General features: G+C 43.6%; 1 protein-coding gene across 3 annotated transcripts in view; it reads left to right on the forward strand.

Moving 5' to 3' along the window:
- SHANK3 (SH3 and multiple ankyrin repeat domains 3) overlaps window positions 1-23,844 on the forward strand; it is a 924,054-nt gene that overhangs the window by 217,601 nt on the left and 682,609 nt on the right. For all 3 annotated transcript variants that reach the window (XM_033958997.1, XM_033958999.1, XM_033958998.1), the window contains one exon: window positions 9,779-10,134. In XM_033958997.1, the coding sequence (XP_033814888.1) occupies window positions 9,832-10,134 (303 nt within the window). In that variant the 5' untranslated portion in view covers window positions 9,779-9,831. The remainder of the gene's footprint in view (window positions 1-9,778; window positions 10,135-23,844) is intronic.

Genomic DNA, 23,844 nt, shown 5'->3' on the forward strand with positions numbered 1-23,844 from the left:
ATTATGGGGGCAGGGTCTAGGGTAGAGCTTGGGTTGGTCTGGGGTGGAACTTGGGTGGGTCTAGGGTGGAGCTTGGTTAGGGGTACTTGGCTGATATTTGTTAGACTTAAAGGGTACTTGGCTTGAAGAAGTTGAGAAATACTGTTCTAGATGGATAGCTATGTTGGTCATCTGCAGTTCATCTAAATCTCAAGGGGTGGGGTGTTAGAGGTGTGGTATGGGAAGGACTAGGGTAGGCTTAATGCTTGGATGTTTTTCTACCATAATCAAACATTTTAGAATACGCCCAAGGAACAGTTTGGACATATGAGGTTAGACCTGTTTTAACAATAAATAAATGTCATAAAGATGCACAAACTGACCAGATGACCACTGGAAAGATGTAGGCATGACCCCCCCCCCAACACACATACACACTCCCCCAGTGGTCACTGACCACCTCCCACCCCAAAGATGTAAATGAAATAATATAAATGTACCTACCTACCTGTATGCCAACTGCAGATGTTATACTCAGTCCTAGTAGAGCAGCAAGCAGGTGTCTGGAGTAGCCTAGTGGTCAGTGCAATGGACTGCAAAGAAGATGACCCAGGTCCATATCCCACTCTAACTACTAGTGATGGAAGGGTGAGCCCACCAAAATCCACCAAGAACCTTCTGGACCATCATATAGGTAATACCTTCAGGCATAAGGGCTATTGGCATGGTGTACAGTTGGGTACAGTGGGTATTTGGTGGGTTTGGGGGGGGCTCACTATACAATATAAGGAGGTAATGGTGAGGTGTATACCTGGGATCTTATATGTGAATTTTACTAAAGAGCCCCCTAAGGTGCCCCATTGCTTTGCTGAGATATCTGTATGGATAGTCTGCTACAAATACTGGCCCCTCCTACATCCCAATGGCTTGTTTTGTGCATTTTTCTTTTTGATGGATGGCCATTTTTGAAAAAACAGTATAGAAGTTTTGCAGTTGTGAAAGTAGGCATTATCCCAGGACAAACAGGCAGCACGGAAAGGGTGGTAGATCACTGGAACAAACTTCCGGTGCAGGTGATCAAGGCCACCAGCGTGCTCGATTTTAAGAATAAATGGGACATCCACGTGGGATCCCTACGAGGGTCAAGTTAAGGAACTAGGTCACTAGCACTCAATGGGGTGGGTTAATAGAGTGGGCAGACTTGATGGGCTGTGGCCCTTTTCTGCCGTCGTCTTTCTTTGTTTCTATGTTTCTATGTTTCATATTCTCACATATGGGTGACGTCATCCACGGAGCCCTGCACAAGCAATCTTGCTTGAAGATTTTCAGAAAGTTTGCGACTACCTCACAGCATATGTGCGAGTGCCTTCCCGCTTGACGTAGGGCATGCATCTCCTCAGTTCTAGTTTTTCCAAGGAGCTGAGAAGTCCCTACTTCAACGTTTTGCGCAAATAATTAGTGCCTTTCGACCACAGGTTATTGCCTTTCAGTTTTGTTTTTTGTCATCTTTATTTCTCTTTACTAAATCTTTTTCTTTCATGTTTGCTGTTTTTTGACGCCTCGGCCTTTGGACTTTGATTTGGTTGAGGTGGTATTTCCCTCAGTGTCACAGCCGATCACCTGATTTAAAAAGTATAGCTGGTGTCAGCGCGCTATTTCGATTACAGACCCTCATAACTGGTGTATCCAGTGTCTGGGCCCAGACCACTGTGTGGAATCCTGTATGCGCTGTGCCACGTTACAAAAGAGATCCTTGAAGAACTGACGTATACAACAGAGTAAGATCTTCGGTGTTAAGGATCAGACTCCTGCGAAGGCTTCGACATCGACTTCGGCTAAGCCTGCATCGTAGATCAAGTCATCGTCTTCGGGGAAGACGTCGACTTCAAAAACATCGACATCACCCGATGTCTCGATATTGATGTCGAGGTTACTCACTCAGTAAGATAAGCTAGCTAAGAAACCATCAGCTTCCCAAGCAGAGTCTCAGGCCATCCAGGCATCGAGTCTATTCATGCCAGCTACTCGGAGACAACTAATGCGGCTTGCCTCCAAGTCTCGAGGTGCATCATCATCGATGTCCCTCTCGCTGGAGCACACCGCATTGGAAATACTACTGAGTACACCTTTGGTATCAATACATGATTTCAAAGAGATGCAAGATGCTCTCTTTAAAAGGGAGTTTACCAAATTTTCTCCCATGTCAACACCTGTAGTGACAGTCCAGCCTGAGCATCGTTCTGTACCACTGGAGGGTGTCAAGACATTGAGGTTGCCTTGAAACTCCTCGTCATCGAGCCATGCTTCACAGCATTGATCATCGAGACATCTGGGAGGAAAAGGGTGTGTCAAGGATGACAAACAAATTGCAGACAAACTGAATTCCTTCTTTGCGTCAGTCTTTACAAAGGAAGACACCGCAACAATACCTGACACAGTGAAAGTGTTCAAGGGAGTCATACAGGACAGCCTCACCACAGTAGAAGTGGATTTGGACCAGATTTACCACCAGATCGACAAACTTAAGAATGATAAATCTCCTGGACCGGACGGAATTCATCTGAGAGTCCTAAAAGAACTAAAATTTGAAATTGGAGAACTATTGCAAAAACTTGCCAACCTGTCAATCAAAACAGGACAGATACCGGACGACTGGAAGATAGCAAACGTCACGCTGATATTTTAAAAAGGATCGAAAGGAGTGCCAGGCAACTACAGACCTGTGAGTCTCATGTCTGTCCCTGGAAAGATGGTTGAGGCACTGAACAAAGATAGCATAGTCCGGCACCTAGACACACACGACCTGATGAGAGCCAGTCAACATGGATTCAGGAAAGGGAAATCATGGGAAATCATGTTTGACGAACGCTTTAGTGGAGATCGTTGCAAGGATGAACGATGTCTTGGATACATCGATCGATTTCTCCAAGACATCATTCGTCCTTGCAATGATCACCACCGAAGCGTTCTTATCCCCTATCGAGGCAGCATTGATCTTCGAAGCATCACTCAGTTTCGCCTCATCATCGAACATCAACAAACTCTCCTAAGCATTGATCATCGAGGCATAGCTCATGATCCTCCTCTTCAAAACATTCATTGAGGCATAGGTCTCCTCTTCTGAAGCACCATTCCTCAGAATGTCAATTTCAGTCAAGGCATGGGTCTCCTCATGCTACTTCTCTAAAGCAGATGTTAAAATATAAACATCTTTCACCTGCACGTTCTCTTAAGATGAACGTTCTTCATCACCTGTTCCTTCCACGCCACAACGTTCCAGAGAGTGTTATTCTTCTTCATCCATGCAAGATGAGTCATATATCCACTATCAGTATGAACTGGCAGCTTCACCTTCTTACTCAGTGGCAGAAGGTTCTACAGTAGAAGGTTCTTCTCGCTTCAGCCCTCGGAGAGAAACTTCAACACCTGAGTCTGTTTCTTTTACTCAATTTCTTCCCCAGATGAGTAAAGACCTAACATAACTCTGGAATCAGATTCCAAATATACTAAGGAGTATTTAGAGGAGTTGGAACTTAAACATCCTCCTAAGGAGTCACTTAAGCTGCCTATGAATGGCATACTTAAGCACAATTTTCGGAAATATTTAGATACTCCATATTCGGTTCCAGCAGTTCCTGCCAAACTGGATTCTCGTTACAAGGTTGTTCACTGTAAAGGTTTTGGAAAACCTCAACTATCACACCAATCTTTGGTAGCAGAATCTTCTCTGAAGAAGTCTACCCCTTCAAAGGTATATGCTACAGTTCCCCCTGGAAGGGAAGGAAGGACCGTGGACAAATTTGGTCTTAGGTTTTATCAAAATTCTATGATGACAAATCAAATTTTGAATTATAATTTTGTCTTCACTTCAAATCTCAAATATTGGGTCAAAATTATACCATCTTTTTTCAACTATTTGCCTTCTCATTGGCTTCCTGAGTTTAAACATATGCATTGTACTCTCACGCAACTTCAAATACATATGGTACAAGCAGCATATGATGCTTTTGAGATGACTTCACTTGTCACAGCATTTTCAGTGGCCATGCGACGATTAGCCTGGTTGAGAATTGTGGCTATGAATCCTAATCTCCAAGACAGATTGGCAAACATCCCCTGTCTTGGAGATGAGCTTCTTTGAATCCATTAAGGCTGCCAGTAAAAGATTGTCTGAGCATGAAAGATCTTTTGCCACATTAATCAGACCAAAGCCTAAACCTTCTGCTTCCCAGGGATTTAAACCTTCTTCCTCCTATCAGAGGCGCTATCCCCCTAAGTCTGCTCCATATTCTCGCCCACCGCAGAAGAAACAGCCTCAGCAACAGCAACAAAAACCTCAGATGCCAGCTGCTGCAAAGCCTGCACAGTCTTTTTGACCATCTCAGTCAGAGCATAACGTCAATCCATCTGTCCTTGTCTTCTCCTCTTCACATCAGAGGTCGTCTTCACCATTATTATCACCATTGGGAACTCATCCCTTCCGACCTCTGGGTACTCAAAATCATCAAGGAAGGGTATTCTCTTCATTTCCTTCAGATTCCATCAGATCACCCACCAAGAGAGTTTACTTCCAATTTGTCACAGATTTCTCTTCTTCTCCAGGAAGTTCAAGTTCTGCTAACTCTCAGTGCCATCAAGAGAGTTCCCCTGGAACAGCAGAACAAAGGGTTTTACTCCTGTTATTTCCTTGTTCCAAAGAAGATGGGAGGTCTCCAATCGATATTGGATCTAAGAGCTCTCAACAAATTTCTTGTCAAAGAAAAATTTTGGATGTTTTCTCTGGCATCCTTATATCCCCTTCTGGATCGCTACGATTGGTTATGCTCTCTGGATCTCAAGGAGGCTTACACTCACTTTCCCATTAAATTTCTCAGATTTCGGGTGGGAGATCATCATTACCAATTCAGAGTGCTACCTTCGGCCTGGCATCATCTCCCAGAGTTTTCACCAAGTGCCTGGTAGTGGTAGCAGTAGCTTTGCACAGTCACAGACTCCAGGTTTTCCCATATCTGGATGACTGGCTCTTCAAAGATCCCATGTCTCAGGGGGTTACTATGTGGTTCCTGCAAAATTTAAGATTAAAAATCAATTTTCTCAAATCCCAACTGCAGCCCTCTCAAACTCTGAAGTTCATCAGAGCTCTACTGGACACTGTGCAACTCAGAACATTCCTTCCCCAGCAACATCAGGATGCCCTCATACACCTTTGCCAACAATTGTCTACCCTCACTTCTCTCTCAGCGAGACACATGATGGTTCTCTTAGGTCAAATGGCATCTACTGTTCACTTGACTCCTTTTGCCAGACTTCACCTCAGAATTCCTCAGTGGACCCTGGCTTCTCAATGGTCACAGGCTTTCGACCCAATCTCTCAGCACATTACAGTGACATCTTCTCTTCAGCAATCTCTTCAATGGTGGATGCTCTTGTCCAATCTTTCCAGAGGTTTGCTATTCCAAATGCCCCCTCACCAGAAGGTCCTCACAACAGATTCTTTGACCTACACTTGGGGAGCTCATCTTGATGGTCTCCGTACTCAAGGATATTGGTCTGCCACAGACTGTCAAAATCACATCAATCTTCAATGCTCTCAAAGCTTTTCAATATCTTCTTCACGATCAAGTGGTGCTTATTCGTATAATCAAGTAGCCATATACTACATGAACAAGCAGGGAGAAACGGAATCCTTTCCTCTTTGCGAGGAAGCCCAGAAGATTTGGTCTTGGGTAATCCCTCACAACATTTTTTTGAGAGCTGTCTATAGATCTTCTCCTCAACTTTTTGTCTCCTTCGATCCAAACAAGTTGGGGCATCCAATTTCCAAGAGAACAATCTCCAACTGGTTGGCTGCTTGCATCTCATTTTCCTATGCTTAGGCTGGGCTACAACTACAGGGTCAAGTCACAGCCCACAAAGTTAGAGCAATGGCAGCTTTTGTAGCTTTCCTTAGATCTATTTCAATTGAGGAAATATGCAAAGCTGCCACTTTGGTCCTCGGTTCATATATTCACCTCACATTACTCTCTGGATTCTTTTTCCAGATGGGATGGCCATTTTGGCCAAACAGTATTACAAAATTTATTCTCCTAATCGCCAACACTCCCACCATTCCATTCTGATTAGCTTGGAGGTCACCCATACCGTGAGAATATGCTGCCTGCTTGTCCTGGGATAAAACACAGTTACTTACCGTAACAGGTGTTATCCAGGGACAGCAGGCAGATATTCTCACAACCCACCCACCTCTCCTGGTTGGCTTCTCAGCTAGCTATCTGAACTGAGATGCACGCCGTACGTCGGGCGGGAAGGCACTCGCGCATGTGCGGTGCGGCAGTCGCAAACTTTCTAAAGTTCTTCAAGCAAGATTGCTTGTGCAGCTGTCCGCATCGGGGCTCCGTGGATGATGTCACCCTTATGTGAGAATATCTGCCTGCTGTCCCTGGATAACACCTGTTATGGTAAGTAACTGTGCTTGTTTGGTACTGGATTTATGAGAATCTTCCACAAAATATCCAAACTTGAATTTGGATGTCATATCGAAAATGGCCCTCTCTATATATATCTTGTTATGCTTTGCTGCTTTATCTGCATTTTTCTCTTGCTCTTTCTTTCAATTTCTCTATTTTGCTGTCTTATTCTCTTTCTATACTATCCTTGTTTGCTTTGTGCCTCTCTCTCTCTTGCTTTTTCTCTCTGTTCCTCCCTGTGATACGTCATTTCTACACGGTTTATGCATTGTGATACACAGGCTCCAATTGACAGTGAATGGACTTTACATATAATGGTACAGAGGGAGCGTCTCTGAAGGGAAAGGACTGTAAGCCAAACAGGCAGCTTTTTTGAAATACACACCACTAAGGAGGAGGAGGATTGCAGAATTACACATAGATGCAGACACATCCAAAATAGATGGCATTTGTCCACCAAACAGGATGATATGAGCTAAAGAGGCTAGAATTTAGGCATCCATACAAGAAGACTACATCTTTCCTACTGCCTAAATGCCCATCACATCTGTATAAATAGTTTAGTACGCCAATATTACCATTTGCTCATCCTAAAATCCCCATCATAAGTTATACATTATAGATACTTGAAGAGGCTGTATGGACACTGCCAGAATCCCCCAGGGGAAGGGAAACCCTAGGGCCAGTTCCCAAATTCCCATAGGAAAAGGAGGCCATAGAGATACTGCCAGAATTGTCAGGGGAACAGAGGCTATATCCAATCTAATCTAATCCTTAGGTTTGTATACCGCATCATCTCCACGTTCGTAGAGCTCGACGCGGTTTACAGTAGGAGAAATAGGAAGGAACTACAACAGAGGGTTAGAGGTAGAAGTGTGAAGAAAATTTAGAGGACTTGGGATGCCAAGATAGAAGAGTTTCCTCGATTCCTAAGTTGGAGGGAGACTTACATTTTTTGAGAAAAGCCAGGTTTTCAGATGTTTGCGGAAAACTTGGAGAGAGCTCAAGTTCCGAAGAGTTCTAGACCAAAAAGGCTGCCAATGTGTTTGTGTATTTTCTAGGGTCAGGGGAATAAGGAATACAGTTAGGAAGACCTGTTTGAAATTCACTATCATGTTCCATGGCTGAAAAATGAGAGAGAGAGATATGGGTGAAGAAACAATTTTCCAAGGGCTCTAGCGGAGTATCCAAATAGTTAACTCACAGTATATTTCCCAAGGTTAAAAAGTGTCCCCTTCAAGTAGCTCTAAGTAGATCTGGGCTTTTATAATACGAATCAGTTTATCCAGATTAGGAGGCATTACTTAGTAGGACAGTGTACTGGGATTTAGGACAGGGAAGTACATTTGACTTTACAAAATGTACACTGTGTTTTGTCTATTGCCTGCAGAGAAAGCAGGTGTAAAATGCATGGGTATTTTTGTACCCACTTTTTTTTCTGATTTTTAAAGGGAAACTACCCCTGGTTTTTCTTTCTGAAAATTAATTCAAAGGTTAAACAGAAGTATGATGGCAAATAAAGGCCAAATGGCCCATCCAGTCTACCCATCTGCAGTAACTATTATCTCTTCCTCTCTCTAAGAGATCCCACGTGCCTATCCCACGCCTTCTTGAATTCAGACAGTCTCTGTCTCCACCACTTCCTCCAGGAGACTGTTCCACACACCTAGCACCCTTTTTAAAATAAAGTACTCCTGAGCCTGTCACCTCTTAACTTCATCTTACGCCCTCTCATTCTAGAGCTTCCTTTCAAATGAAAGAGACTTGACTCATGCGTAATTATGCCATGTAGGTATTTAAATGTCTCTGTCGTATCTCCCCTTTCCTGCCTTTCCTAAAGTATACAGTACATATTGAGATCTTTAAGTCTGTCCCCATATGCCGTATAATGAAGACCACACACCATTTTAGTAGCCTTCCTCTGGACCGACTCTATCCTTTATATCTCTTTCTGAAGGTGCGGTCTCCAGAATTGTATACAGTATTCTAAATGAGGTTTCACCAGAGTCTTATACAGGGGCATCAATACTTCCTTCTTCCTACTGACCATACCTTTTCCTATGCACCCTAGCATTTTTCTAGCTTTCGCCATTACCTTTTCAGCCTGTTTGGCCACCTTAAGATCATCGCATATAGTCATACCCCAGTTCCACTCTTCTGTTGTGTGTATTAGTTCTTTACCCCCCTAAACTACCATTCCTTTGGGTTTTTGCAGACCAAATGCACAACCTTGCATTTCTTAGCATTAAATTATAGCTGCTAAATTTCAGAGTATTCTTCAAGCTTCGCTAGATCTTTTTTCATATTATTCACACCATCCGGGCTGTCTACTCTATTGCAGATTTCGGTATCATCTGCAAAGAAGCAAATCTTACCTGACAACCCTTCAGCAATATCGCTTGTAAAAAGGTTGGCGGTACAAAAGTACCCATGCAAGCTTTGTAACAACAGAGATTACTGAAAATTCATAAATCCAGGGACATTTAGGCAAACAGAGACACCTTCAGGCACAAATAGACACTCTCAGGGCCTTATTTGTAAATGACTTTCTCCCATTCTGTGCCTATGGAAAAAAAAATCTTTATTGAATAAAGTCCATAAAGCAAGAAAGCCATTCAGAGACACAGAGAAGGACAATTATACCCATAGGCAAGAGACAGTACGTGAGTAATAGTGGTCAAGCTTCTAAGGCATCGTAGCTGTGTAGACCAAAATAAATGGGCAAGCTGGATGGGCTCTTTGGTCATTGTCTACCATCATCTCCTGCTTTATATAGCCATGGACTCATGCAGGCAAAGAGACAGTCACTGAAAGAGACTGTATGTCAAACCTGCACATACAGAAAGACTAATGCACAGAATACAGACAAATAGGCACAGAGAAACTAGAGATGGAAAGATGGGACATGGCAGGTCAGCCGGATGGAGGACTCACAGTGACATTTCTGCAGAGCCATCCGGCTTCCTTTGAATAATTTAAACGTAGAACATATCAAGATCAGACAAAGAGATCGGGTTTCGCTTAGTTCACCAGTTGGGAGAAATGGTTCCTGGGTGCCATCTGAATGTGACTTTAGAGAGAAAACAATTCCTATTTCTTTCTCTTCTACTTCCCCCCCCCTTTTTTTTCCTATTTCCTCCCCCTTCTCTCTTAACTTTCTAACTTGTTTATATTTGCTCATTTTATATCTCTGTTGAACTCTTGCCCCCCCTTGTCCCCCCCCCTTTTTCCTATTTCCTCCCCTTCTCTCTTAACTTTCTAACTTGTTTATGGTTGCTCATTTTATATCTCTGTTGAACTCTTTCCCCCCCCTTTCTCCCCCCCCCCCACAGTGCGGTGATGCCCGGGCTCTGAAGTGCTCTCGTTACACGCTCTCGCACGGAGCATGCCTCTGCGTCCAGCCGCCAACAACCATGAGACTCCGGAGCAGCAGCAGCAGCAGCAGCAGCAACAGCAGCAGCAGCAGCAGCAGCCGCCGCCGCCGTCGTCTCAGCCCCAGCCACACGCACAGCGCTGTGCTGCCAACGGGAGCCAGGCGGAGAGCTCGGACAGCCTGCGGGACGAGACCCTCTACGACACCATCGCCAGCTCCGGCAGTGCCGACAAGCTGCTGTCGCCGGGACGCATGGAGGAGCCGACGGCCAGTGCCATTGTGATCCGGATCGGGATCCCAGACCTGCAGCAAACGGTGAGTCCAGCCGCCCGGCTAGCGCGATTGGCCGCTGCAGGGGCGGCCTTGATAGTTCGCGGGAGCCTGGGGAGCGCTGGTCACGAAGAAGTTGGCTCTTTTGAGCGATGTGACATTTTCAGGAATGAACCGCGCTGTGCCATGGCTGGCCAGCACGTAGGTGGGCAGATGAGTCGCTGCCTGTCTGGAGAAACTTTGAGAGCTGATGGATGCAGGGGGAGGAGAGGAAGGGTGTGTGTGTATGGGGGGGGAAGGTGGAGGGGGGGCAGAGGTGAACATGGCAAGCTGTTTTTGTTGGGGGGGGGAGGAATGTCTATAAGCTGCAAAGGACTGTAACAAATGAAAAAGTGGACAATGTATGGGAGGTCAGCATAATGCAGTGTGAGGGTGTGACTGCATCTGAGGATAATGTATAGGGAGGTCAGTGCAATGCAGTGTGAAGGTCTATGCAGGTCATATATGTGGGAAAGAAATGCCCTTTGTAGAGGGGTCAATCTAATCCAATGTGGGATGTGACCATATATGAGGATACTGTGTTTGACGGTATATTGATAGTCCTTATGGGAATTCTGTGTGTAAGGTCAGTGCAATGCAGTGCTATGATGTGAATCCCCCACTCAGGCACATTACAAGATACACACCATTTATTCCCTATGCAGCCCTTCTGTAGCTCCCTATACACTCATGCTCCCACCCAGTCATTCTCTAACTATATACCCTTCCTCCATCTGGTTACACCCTATGTACACATCCCATCCTTAATCCCAGGACACTATATCTGTACATGTTTCCTCAACTCAGTCATCTTGTAGCTATGCTCCCTTCCCCCCACACTCAGGCACGCTATATTTATGAATCCATGACCCAGTCACACACTCCTTTCTTGATCTAGTCATGTTGTTTATATCCACTTGTCCACCAGCCATGGAAAGGGGCTTTTGTCATTGCCAATTTGCTGTGACAATTTATTAGAAGAAGGTGCAGTTAATATTAAGCATCACTTTATTTGGGGATTTTAATGCATTTAAATGTTGAAAAGTGAGCTTGCCTAGGCTTTGTTTTTAAGAATATTTGATAAGTGTGAGAACATGCCATTAAATAATTTGAATGCATTTCTGGGAGGAGTTCAGACACATAGCCCACCCTCTGTAGAAATATTTAATATTGCAAGCATTCAACTCACCACTACAAAACGGCAGTATCTAACATTTATGCATTTCTCTAGGCAATTATCTCTGGTCTCACAATGCACTCAGGGTATATTCAATCCAATGATATACGATGATGATCCTTGAGCGCCACAAATGGGTTGAGTTTGCAGGATTCCCCTAATGAATATGCATGAGATAGATGTGCATGTCCAGTATATTATACATATTGTAGGCGCATCCATCTCATGCATTTCGCTAGGGATATCCTGAAAACCCAACCTGTCTGCGGCTCGTGAGGAGCATTAATGAATCCCACTTCTTTAACCTGAATCCTATTGTGCTGATTTTGTTTAAGATTTCATAAGGCAGGAGCTCCAACAGTGCTGGAGGGCATCACCATATGCACAAGTAGATGGGTAAACTGGAAATCCTGTAAAATGGATGATGACTAAATACAAATCTGGTCGGGGGGGTACTGTAGTCTCAGCATCTTTTTCTAGCTGCAGTTACGTGTTCTTGGGTGAGCACTAAGGAATTCCAATGAAGTTCTCAGGTGCTGAAGGGACTTAGCCTTTGACTTTGTGCATCAATGTTCCTTAATGTACACCCTGCTGTGGCTTATTGGCAGCATGCTGTGTGCCCTTCCAGTGATTTTTTTTTTTTTTTTATCAAAGAAGGAGGGTCATTCTTCTGAATTATTTAAGTTCTTAAAATGGCAAATATAAAGTCTGTGGTCTGTTATGAAAGGGCAATTAGGAATGTAAGCTGGGTAAAAGGAATTTAGCTGAAGAACAGGGAAATTGAGGCTTTAAAATTGTAGGTTCAAGGAACAAAAATCCTTACCATAAAAAAAAAAATCTTGTGCAGTATTCAGGTTTTGTGTCTGTAGGGAAATCTTCAAAGATATTGACTTCCCATATCTTCCTAATAAATACAGAAGGCAATGCCGGCTATTGTGAGCGGAGTCAGTGAATGTATTCAAAATAAATGAGTAAATGGCATACATCTATTCACATTCACTGCAGGTATCCAGCACTTAACGGTGGAAACGGAAAACATGGCTTGCTGAACTTCTTTGCTGTTTCCCTTTGAGCGTGTGTTTGATCCTTGGCAGCTCCCTCTGTCCTATAGTTTATGTTTTCTCAGAGATAGTAGGGTGGTAACTCAGTAAGGTGGAAACTCAGATCGTGCCTGCATAGATCAAGGATCTTTATTTCTCATTGCAACTTATCTTACAGGCATCTTGTTTAAAAAAGAGGTGGGAACATAAATCTCTCAAACTGTATTATGACGCGACATGGTGCTCTATATTTCCGTAGCACTCAAACACCTGTTGACAGTGATGTTGTTCATACATCCCTTGTCTCAATGCTGTTAGAAGCAAGGGATTATGATTAATTTGTTCTTAAATGCTGCTGCAGGATTGCTTTGATCTCCAACGACAGAGTAGCATCCTGGCCAGCTGTGAGATTGTATCAAGAAGGTGACATTCTGATTGAGTTGGCTGCTCAATTGCAGGTGTGTACCCTCACTTGGTACCACTGTGCTTCAGACTCTCTGTCTGTTCATCCAGTATTAGATATTAGTCCCCAGCATTTCATACCAAAGCCTTCAGTGATAGTTCTGAAGTTTGAGGTGTGAATATTTGCACATCTGGCAGGGCCTCGTTGTCTCTGATACAACATTTAGGCTAGTAGGCCTTTGATGAAAGGTATTAGAAGTGCACTGTGACCTTGTAACACTGTCTTCTATCTATGATATGATTGCTGCATTTAAAGATTTTTTTCAATAATTCTGGAGGAGCTGGAAGTGCTGATAATCCTTTGACTGCAGAATCATTGACACAGAATTTAAGATCATAGATCTCACAGGCAAATGGAAGGAACAGGAACCTAACTGAAGAGCTTATTCTGTTATGTCCCTTCCGGATTCAGTATGCTAGGTGTCCAATCCCTTCCCGCAGTCCATGCGGGAGTTGCAGAAATCCAAACACTTTTCTGAGCATGTGCTCCTCCTACCTTAGAGAGAGAGTTAGAACCCCCAGCAGTTTCAATTTCTGCAAGCAATCTGTGTAGAAGTCTTCTGCTCTGCTTTGCATCTTTTTCTTATTTTTTCGCTTAAAGTTCATCTTTTATGGTGGCTTGAGTGCCATGAGACTCCTTTGCAGAGGTCCTCTGTCGGAGGAAAGGATGCAGTCCCGCAAAGTCAGAGTGCTGCTTCACAGAGAAACTTTTGTGGACCTGTGGAGCCAGCCTGCCGTGTACCACCCTTCTTGGACTCAGGGTCCATTCTTCTGGGAGCTCGCTTGCCCTCTGACCTTGTCAGGGGTTTAATCACAGGCTGTATGCGTTCTGAGTAAAAATCCCTCCGGTTTTCAGTGTGCAGGCTGCGTTTCCTGCCCCTGGTCGTGTGGAGAGGTTTCCAACTGACTAGCAGTTCAAAGATCTTCAAGTCTGGTCATTTTGGAGCTGTTTTGATGCAGAAAAGGCTTTTCCTCCATTCAGCTGCAATGTACAGAACTGACAGGCAGGCAATTTAGAGACTGAGTAAACCTCCATTATTTCCTATGAGAACTTCGGGAGTGGTCTCTGAACTTCTATAAAACTAATTTTGTGAGTTTTTGAGGGTAGGGTTCAGGTCTCCAAACCCCCAAATTGCTATTTTTTTAATTTTAGGATTTGCTTTACTTTTGCTGTTTTTGGCGCAAATTAACTGGCTGTGACCATCTTGAATTTTTATTGCTCTTTTTTTCAAAGTTTAATTTCTGCCTCAAAACCCCTCAAGTTTGTTAAAAATAATTTGGGATGGACTCCTCAGCCCCTAATCAGTTGAATGTGTGCATGGATTGTGTCGGATTGGTGTTGGAACAGCGACCGTCTATTGCATGACACAGCACACTAGGGGAGGGGTGGGAGTTTCGAGATTCACCTCCTTCGGGTCTTCCAGGGCTGGAAAGCTGGCCTAGGTCCATGCTTTAAAAAAAATGTCTCGCCCAGATGCCAAATGCCTGTGTTCCAAGTCTGGGGACTCCTTTGGAGTGGTGCGGCTACCTCAGTGGGGCCCAGAAGTGAATGCAGAGTCTGAATTTTCCTCAAACTTTATTTGACTCCTCTGGAAGGTGTAATCTTCAGACCTAGCCCGTTTGACGCAGCTGGTGGGTGCGTCGTTTTCTTCTAAGCTGGTTGTGCCGGTGGCAGAGGTCCCTGTTCAGGAATCTTCTCATCCAGCTGCTTCAGAAATTGTTTGCATTAGTTGTCACACTGATGTTATGCCTATCCTGTTTCCTGACTGTTTCTATTTTGGATCTGGTTGATACTCTTGCCGGGACATGTCAGCATGGTCGTTCTGAGAGTCCGGATTTTGATGTGGACCCCACCATCCGCAGACTTTATAAGTCTGTCTCTGTCCATTATTTTATTGCTGATGTCCTGAAAGAGCTCAAATTGGAATTTTAACTTTCCACGTTGCAGTGTTTGGTCATGGACCGTCTAATGTGCTATCTTCCTTTTTCCATTCCATCTTCAGCTTCCCAGCAGGCTCTTTCCAGCTCTCTAAAGCTATGTCTAGGTTTTTTCCACTGGCTCCGGTTTTTAACAGTTTTTTTTTTTAATAGCCTAAGGTAGATTCAGCCGTGGTGCAAGTTACTATGCACAAGGCCCTCCCTAGTGATAGGGGAGTAATGCTTAAAGACTCTCAGGATCACAGAATAGCCATTATCATGAAAAAGCTTTTTAAGGTGGCTTTTTCAGGTATCAGAGCTGTGGTGGCAGCCTCCTTTGCGGCATGTGCCTATCACACAAGATTGCGCCATGTATCCTCTGCAGATGAGGATGTCTGTCCCCAGCTAGTGATGGAAGATGCTTCCTAAGCCCCGCGGACAGAAACCTCAGCAGCAGATCAAAGTTCTCCTGGACCTTCTGGTTCCCATGGCCTGGCATTATCTGCAGGTGGTAGGGTCTCTGGCAGCCACCTTGGAAAGCTGTGTGAATATTCTCAGACAATGCCATGGCAGTGGCATATGTCAATCATCAAGGGTGCACAAGAAGTGCTCCCTTGGACCAGGAATCTCATAGGCTGTTTCGATGGGTGGAGTTTTATCTTCTGTCTCTCTCGGCGGCAAATGTGGCGGTGTCGTTGATGTTCAGGCAGACTTCTTCAGTCATCTAGTTGACCCAGGAGAATGGTCTCTCTTGCACAGAGCATCCCGTCTGATCATGTAGTGCTGGTGTCAACCCCAGATGGACTTGATGGCTTCAGCAGAGAACTCAAAGTTCAGGCATTTCTTCAGTCGAAGAACAGAGCATGGCCACTTAGGACTGGATGCCTTGGCTCAGCCCTAGCCAGCTTACGAGCTCCTTTATGTGTTCCCTCTGTGGTCTCTGTTTTATTGAGGCATCTGCTGGATAGTGATACATCTTAGCCTCATGCTCCTAGTTGCTACGGACTGGCTTCATTGTCTATGGTATGTGGATCTTGTACATGTTCAGTGGGTCAGGAAACTCCCAATCCATCGTAACTTCTCAGCACTTTGGTCTTATGACATGAACCCACAGTACTTTGGTCTTATGACATGGATCTTGAGTGCTTAACCATGATGAGGCACGGTTATTCTGATGTAATTATCGCAATGCTTTTGAAGTCCAAGTAATCCTCTACTATGGCTTCTAATGCCAAAGCCTGGAAGGCTTTCCTACAGTGGTTTGTTGAGGACTGGGTGGAGCCTGAGCAGGATCCCATTTCAGTGGTTCTGGTTTTTCTTCAGGCTGGCTTAGTTAAGGGTGTAGCGGTAGCTTCCTTTAAAGTTCAGGTAGCAAGCCTTTCATGATTCTGGGCACACAGAGGTTCTAGTTCACTTACTGCTCAACCAAATGTGACCAGGTTTCTGAGAGGGGTGCTTTGTTTGTGGCCTCCCTTGCATCTTCCTTTCCCTTGATGGATCGTAACATTGTTCTACAGGGCCCTGTGAAAGGCCCATTCGAGCCACTGAAGGATGCTATTATTCTGGATCTGATGATCAAGACTGTCTTTCTGGTCGCCATTGTCTCAGCACGGCATTTTTCGGAGCTACAAGCTCTTTCATGCAGGGAATCCTTTCTCCAAATCATGGATGCAGGAGTAGTTCTCCGTACTGTATCTTCCTTTTTTCTGAAGGAAGTTTCAGCTTTCCATGGCAACCAGGAGGTTCCTTTACCTGCTTTCATTCCACAGGCTTGAAGCGAAGAGTTCAGATTTTTTGAAACTTGGATGTCAAGAGAGTCTTGCTTCACCATTTCAAGAGGACTAATGATTTTCAGCTGTATAATCACCTTTTTGTCCTGACTACTCCGCCTCAGCATGGTAGGCTGGCGTCGTAAGACCTTAATTGCCCATTGGATTCATATAGTCATTTTCATGTCTTATATCGCCAAAGGTTTCCCTTAAAGCCCACTTGACTAGGTGTTGCTGCTTCATGGGCAGAGTCTTGTGCGATTCCTCCAGATGAAATTTGCGGGGCAGCTACTTGGTCCTCTCTTCTTACCTTTACCCGGTTTTACTGGGTGGATGTAGTGGCTCACTCTGATGCCGCTTTTGGGACCTTAGTGTTGCGGGCAGGCTCATCTGCCCTCCCTAGATGCTGCCATTGCTTTGGTACATACCTAATGTACTGAATCTGGAAGGGACATAACAGAATGGGAAAAGGTAAAACTTGGGCTTCAGTAGGTTATTTCATTGTCATTCTCTTTTACTTTATTAGTTCAGTTACTCTGCTTTTTTAACAAAGTCAGTTTAGGCAATAGTGTGACCTTTAGAGTCTCTGTTAAGGTTTTTATATAAAGAATGTTTTAGTTTAGATTAGTATTTAGGCTGCATTTCTGAGCATAAGAAAAAATCAGATTAGGGCACAGATAGCGGGTGAGAAAAGTCTTTATTTAGGGGATGATTCTACAAATAGGCATCCCAATTTTAGGTCACCTACATTGTAGATGTCTGTTGCATGTCTACACTTAAGCTCGCCCAAAGCTGGGCATGGGTGTGGTTTCACTCAGAAGTGGCCTTGGGTAAGTTTAAACGTCCATATGCATCTTCCTAAAGCCACAACAGATGCCTGAAATGTAGGCATGCAAAATGCTGACCTACATTTCAATCATAAAAGTAGATGCCACTGACGGCTCAGCTGATCACGGCAAGGGAATCCCCAATCAGCTGACTGGCAGGACTCTCCAAATCCATGGCTTCAAGGAGTCCTGCCAACTTAGCTGATTTGGGATAAAATACCCCTGCTGCAATCAGCTGAGCTGGCTGCAGCAGAGGACCCCTTCAACACCCACATTTGTGATTGGCAGGAGGGAGGCCCACCCTCCTGCCTAACTCTCCCGACTCCCTCCTGCCTAACTCTCCCGACACCCTCCCCACATCCAATCAGCAGGAGGGATGCCCACTCCTTCCTGCTGCTGGGCCCCTTGATACCACAACAAGCCACCCCTGAATCCGCAACATCCCACCTGACACCCCAATATCCCACCCCAGCATCCCCAGAATCCCCCGTACCTTTAGAAGAAGGCTGGCAAGAGAGATGTCCACTCCCTCTTGCACTGGGGAGGGGTCAAATGACCTGATTGGCCTGGATACCTAAGGCCCCTCCCATAGGAAGAGCCTTAGGCACCTGGGCCAATCAAAGCCTTAGGCCTCCTTCCCAGTGCATCCTAAGATGCCCTGGAAGTGGTCCTGACTCCAATTGGTCCAGATACCAAATGTCACTCCCTTGGCCACTCCCCTGATCGCAGCAGGGATATTTCTTCCCCCCCGCCCAAGAAGCTGACAGGAATCCCCAAAGCTGCAGTTTCAGGGAATCCTGCCAACTAAGCTGATTGGGGATTCCCTTGCCACAATCAGCTGATGACATGGGATCCTTCGGCAATGATAAGCAGCAGAGCTGCCTATCTTTGCGATTGGGCAGGCACAATCCTCTAAATGGCATCGGTGGTAGAGAATCAGGGCTGGGGGGGGTTAAGGCATCTGTTCTCTAAGACAGACGTGACTCTGTATAGGATGCTGGTGTGCGATTTTCAGCCGCTTGTTAGGCAGCCGAGACTGGTGTCCTATACAGAATCAGACCCATGGAGTGGCATAATAAAAAAAAAAAAAGTCTAAATTTGTTTTGGGCTTAGAGCGTTAGTCGCCCAAAGTCGGCAGCGTCTAAAGTCCATTCTCAAAAAATACATCCAAAATATTTTTTTTTTCTGAGACTCGTTAATTATATGTCCAGCTGTTTGATCGTCCAGACTGTCAAATCATCTATCTTTATACTGCATTTTTGTCCAAAAAATTGTCCAAGTCCAAAACGCCTAGAAAAAGACCTTTTGAACATGGGAGGGGTAAACAAACTGATGGACTGGCCACTCAGACATGGCAACAGGACACTGCGCCTTACAGGACACTGCTGTGAACTTCACAAAAAGGGTGCCACATAAACATCTCACAACTCCCTTGCAGGTCATGGTGAGCCCTCCCAAAACACCCCCAAAACCTACTATGCCCACCTGTCTACCACCCCAATAGCCCTTATGGCTGCAGGTGGCACCTGTATGACAGTATAGTAGTGTTTGGGGGAGTTTGGTGGCCTCACATGTTTCACCATGAATGCAGTGGTAAGAGTGGCTTATGGGCCTGGATCCTTCTCTCTCTATGTAAATTGTAAACAGATACTACATACATTGTTTGAAATGTCTATATGCAAATGCCAGAGGCCTAAGAAACAAGAAGGGAGAGTTTTAATTTTAATTAATTTAATTTTAATTAGGATTAGGATTTTATATACCACCTATCAAGGTTATCTAAGCGGTTTTTACAATCAGGTACTCAAACATTTTTCCCTCAATCAGGTACTCAAATATATTGTACTAAATGAAAAAATAGATATATTAGGCATCTCTGAGACCTGGTGGAAGGAAGATAATGAAGATGACCAATAGGACACTGTCACTGTCATACCAGGGTACAAACTATATCACATAGATAGAGTGGAATGAATTGATGGAGTGCAGCATTATAAAGAGGGCCTTGAATCAAATGGATTGAAAATTCTACAGAAGGAAAATAAAACATCTTGGAATCCCTTTGGGTAGAAATTCCATGTGTAAAGGAGAAAAGGATAGTGATAGGTCCACTTGACCAGGTCATAGGTCCACTTGACCAGGATCAATGGGCAGATGCTGAAATGTTAGCAGAAATTCAGAAGGCTAACAAACCGTGTAACACATTAATAAGGGGTGATTTCAAGTACCCCAATATTAACTGGGTAAATGTAACAGGGCATGCTAGGGAGATAAAATTCCTTGATGAAATCAAGGACTGCTTTATGGAGCAGCTGGTTCAGGAATTGACAAGAGGTGAAACAATTCTAGACCTAGCTCTTAGTGGAGCACAAGGTATTGGTGCAAAAGGTAATAGTGCTGGGGCTGCTTGATAACAGTGATCATATTATGATCAGATTTGATATAATCCCTGGAATAAGTTCACACAGGAAATCCAATACAATAGCATTTACTTTAAAAAAAAAAAAAAAAAAGGAGACTATGATAACATGAAGAGAATGGTAAAAAAAGAAACTTAGAGGAACAGCTACAAAGGTCAGAAATTTACATCAGGTGTGTGTTATTCAAAAATACCATCCTGGAAGCCAAGATTAGATATATTCCATGTATTAAAAAAAGGAGGAAGGAAAACCAAACGGCAGCTGGCATGGTTAATGAGTAAGATGAAGGAAGCTATTAGAGCAAAAAGAGAATCCTTCAGAAAGTGGAAGAAGGATCTGACTGAAAATAATTGTAAACAGCACAAAAAATGGTAAGTCAAATGCAAGGTGCTATTAAGGAAAGCAAAGAGACATTGAAAAGAAGATTGCACTGGAAGCAAAAGCACGCAGTAGAAACTTTTTTAGGTATGCTAAAAGCAAGAAATCGAGAAGAGAATAAATTGTACTTCTAGACGACCGAGGGAAGACAGGGGCCATAGTGGAAAGGTTAAATTCATTCTTTGCTTCAGTCTTCAAAGAAGATGTGGGGGAGTTACTGGTGCCAGAAATGGTATTCAATTCTGATGAATCAAAGAAATTCAAACAAATCTCTGTAACACTGGAAGATGTAATGGGTCAATTTGACAAATTGAACAGTAGCAAATTGCCTGGACCAGATGGTATACATCCCTGATGGAATTGAAAAATGATCTTGCAGAGCTATTATTGGTAATATGTAATTTTTCTTTAAAATCCAGAATAGTACCAGAAGACTAGAAGGTGGCCAATGTGATGCTGATTTTTTAAAAGGGTTCCAGAGGTGATCTGAGAAATTATAGACTGGTGAGTCTGACATCGATGTCAGGCAAAATGGTAGATACCATTATAAAGAACAAAATGACAGAACATATACATAAGCATGGATTGATGAAAGAAAGCCAACATGGATTTAGTCAAGGGAAATCTTACCTCACCAATCATTTATTTGAAGGGGTGAATAAATATGTGGTTAAAGATGAGCTAGTTAATATTGTGTATTTGGATTTTCAAAAGACATTTGACAAAATGTCACATGAAAGACCTCTGAGGTAATTAGAAAGTCATGGGAGAGGAGGTAATGTCCTATTATGGATTAAGAACTGGTTAAAAGACGGAAAACAGAGAGTAGGTTTAAATGGTCAATATTCTCAATGGAGAAGGGTAAATGGTGGGGCCGAATCTTGTTTCAACGCATTCACAAGATAAATGCCATAACATCTAGTGCTTTTCACCATTCATTAAGGATTCTTTAAACACTCTTTAAGTATAGTATTTGTAAGAAATGTGCCCTTTCTAGTTGTGAGGTGGGTTTGCTCCCCAATTGGGTTCTGAGGCTTTTTCCTCTAGTTTCCTTCAACATTTGATTTATTTTTCAGCTTATTTGTTTGTTTTATTGATTATTTGAATGTTAAGCTGAAGGGTTTATTTTTTTATACTTTGAAATAAATAGTAGGATTCCCCAGGGGTTTGTTTTTGGACCACTACTTTTTAACATATTTATCAATGATCTAGAGATGGGGATAAGTAGTGACATAAATTTGCATATGACACAGTTGTTCAAAGTTGTTAAATCACAAGAGCATTGTGAAAAATTGCAAGAGGACCTTGTGAGACTGGGCATCAACATAGCAGTTGATGTTTAATGTGAACAAGTGCAAAGTAATGCATGTGGGAAAGAGAAACCTGCACTATAGCTTTGTGACACAGGGTTTCATGTTAGGAATCACTGCCCAGGAAAATGATCTATGTATCATCGTTGAGGATACGTTGATACCCTCAGTTCAATGTGCGGCAGCAGCAAAGAAAGCAAATAGAATGTTAGGATTTATCAGGAAAAATTGCAAGCCATGGAATCGAGGGTGAAATACTCATGTGGATTAAAAACTGGTTGGCGAATAGGAAACAGAGAGTGGGGGTAAATGGACAATACTCGGACTGGAAAAGCATTATGAGTGGAGTGCTGCAGGGTTCGGTGCTTGGACCCGTGCTCTTCAACATATTTATAAATGACCTGGAAATTGGTACTATGAGTGAGGTGATTAAATTTGCAGATGAAACGAAGTTATTCAGAGCAGTAGGATTGTGAAAACCTGCAACGTGACATAAACACACTTGAGAATGGCCCGTGACACGGTAAATGATGTTTAACATGGATAAGTGTAAGGTGATGCATGTTGGTAACAAAAAAATCATATACACGAATACAGGATGTCTGGTATGGTACTCGTACAGACCCCTCATGATAGAGATTTGGGAGTACTGGTCGATAAGTCAATGAAGCCGTCCGCGCAATGCGCGGCGGCTGCGAAAAGGGTGAACAGAATGCTAGAAATGATTAAGAAGGGGATCACAAACAGATCAGAGAAGGTTATCATGACGCTGTATCGGGCCATGGTACACCCCCACCTGGTATACTGTATCCAGCTCTGGTCGCCGCTACAAGGCTTAAACATACATACACCCAACCATCCATCCATCCAACATACAACCACCCAACCATCCTGCTGTGGATGGTTGGGTGTATGTATGTTTAAGCCTTGTAGCGTTGCTGAGCAGGTTTGTTTGTTCTGTATGGGGTTGTGTTTGAGATATTTATTAGATTTAAATCGCCCTTCTTTCCTTAGTTTACATAATTTAGTGATCATACTTCAATCCCCACAATAGGCCAGCCTGCCTAGTCAAAACTGAACTGTGATGATTTTGCTGCATACTATGCTAACAAAATGAAAAGTCTCCACTGGGATTCTCAAGCAGTCCCACCCAGTCTCCAAACAGATAACCAGGAGCTTAGAAACTCACTTCCTACTGACACATACATATGGGACTCTTTTAACCCAATAACACAGGAGAGTGGACTAGGGGAAATCCACTGCTTATTCCTGGGATAAGCAGCATAAAATCTGTTTTACTCCTTGAGTTCTTGCCAGATAACTTGTGATCTGGGTTAGTCACTGCTGGAGACAGAATACTGGGACTTGAAGTCTGTCCCTGTATGGCAACTCTTATGTTAGGTGTCATGGTATGTTTGAACCCCTGTAGGGTTATATGATCACATGAATATGCAAGTGTTTAGATGTGTGATTCTGTGGAGAGGTATGCAGGGATATGTTGGTATAAATCTTTGTGTTCACATGTGCAGTGGGGGAGGGATGGAATTTTACTTATGGAATTTGTTGCTTTTTAAGAGAGATAGAGAAATGGATTACTGAAAGGCAAGGTGAATTGGGTCAAGTGCAAAAGATCGGAGATAAGCAGGACACACAGAGAGGCCTGTTCATTGCATATCTTTTGGTGCCACCTGATATTTGTACAGTGATTGTCTGGTTAATATGTATCAAAAGAGCTTTCTTTCACATGCTCAGGGTCTCAGTCTGTCATTCCCAGGTGCTGGGAAACTTATAGCCTAGACTGGCACGAGCTTATGTTAGAAGAATGCAAGGCCAGAGAAGGGCAGCTAGGAAACAAATACTGGTAACAGTATCAGCTCAAGTGTAAGCAGGAACTAAACCCAAATTCACTGTTTCACTATTATCAAAGGAATAAACTGTTGTATACAAATGCTTGGGCATACCTGATCATATTATATATTGTATGTTTCAGTGACTCCTTCAGTAAATAGAAATAGACATAACCTCTACATAGCACTAAGTTAAACATAAGAACATAAGCAATGCCTCTGCTGGGTCAGACCTGAGGTCCATCTTGCCCAGCAGCCTGCTCACGCGGCGGCTCAACAGGTCCAGGACCTGTGCAGTAATCCTCTATCTATACCCCTCTATCCCCTTTTACAGCAGGAAATTGTCCAATCCTTTCTTAAACCCCAATACCGTACTCTGCCCTATTACGTCCTCTGGAAGTGCATTCCAGGTGTCCACCACACGTTGGGTAAAGAAGAACTTCCTAGCATTCGTTTTGAATCTGTCACCTTTTAACTTTTCCGAATGCCCTCTTGTTCTTTTATTTTTCAAAAGTTTGAAGAATCTGTCCCTCTCTACTCTCTCTATGCCCCTCATGATCTTATAAGTC

The sequence above is a fragment of the Geotrypetes seraphini genome, chromosome 9 (assembly GCF_902459505.1).
Source record: "Geotrypetes seraphini chromosome 9, aGeoSer1.1, whole genome shotgun sequence".
Taxonomy (NCBI): domain Eukaryota; kingdom Metazoa; phylum Chordata; class Amphibia; order Gymnophiona; family Dermophiidae; genus Geotrypetes; species Geotrypetes seraphini.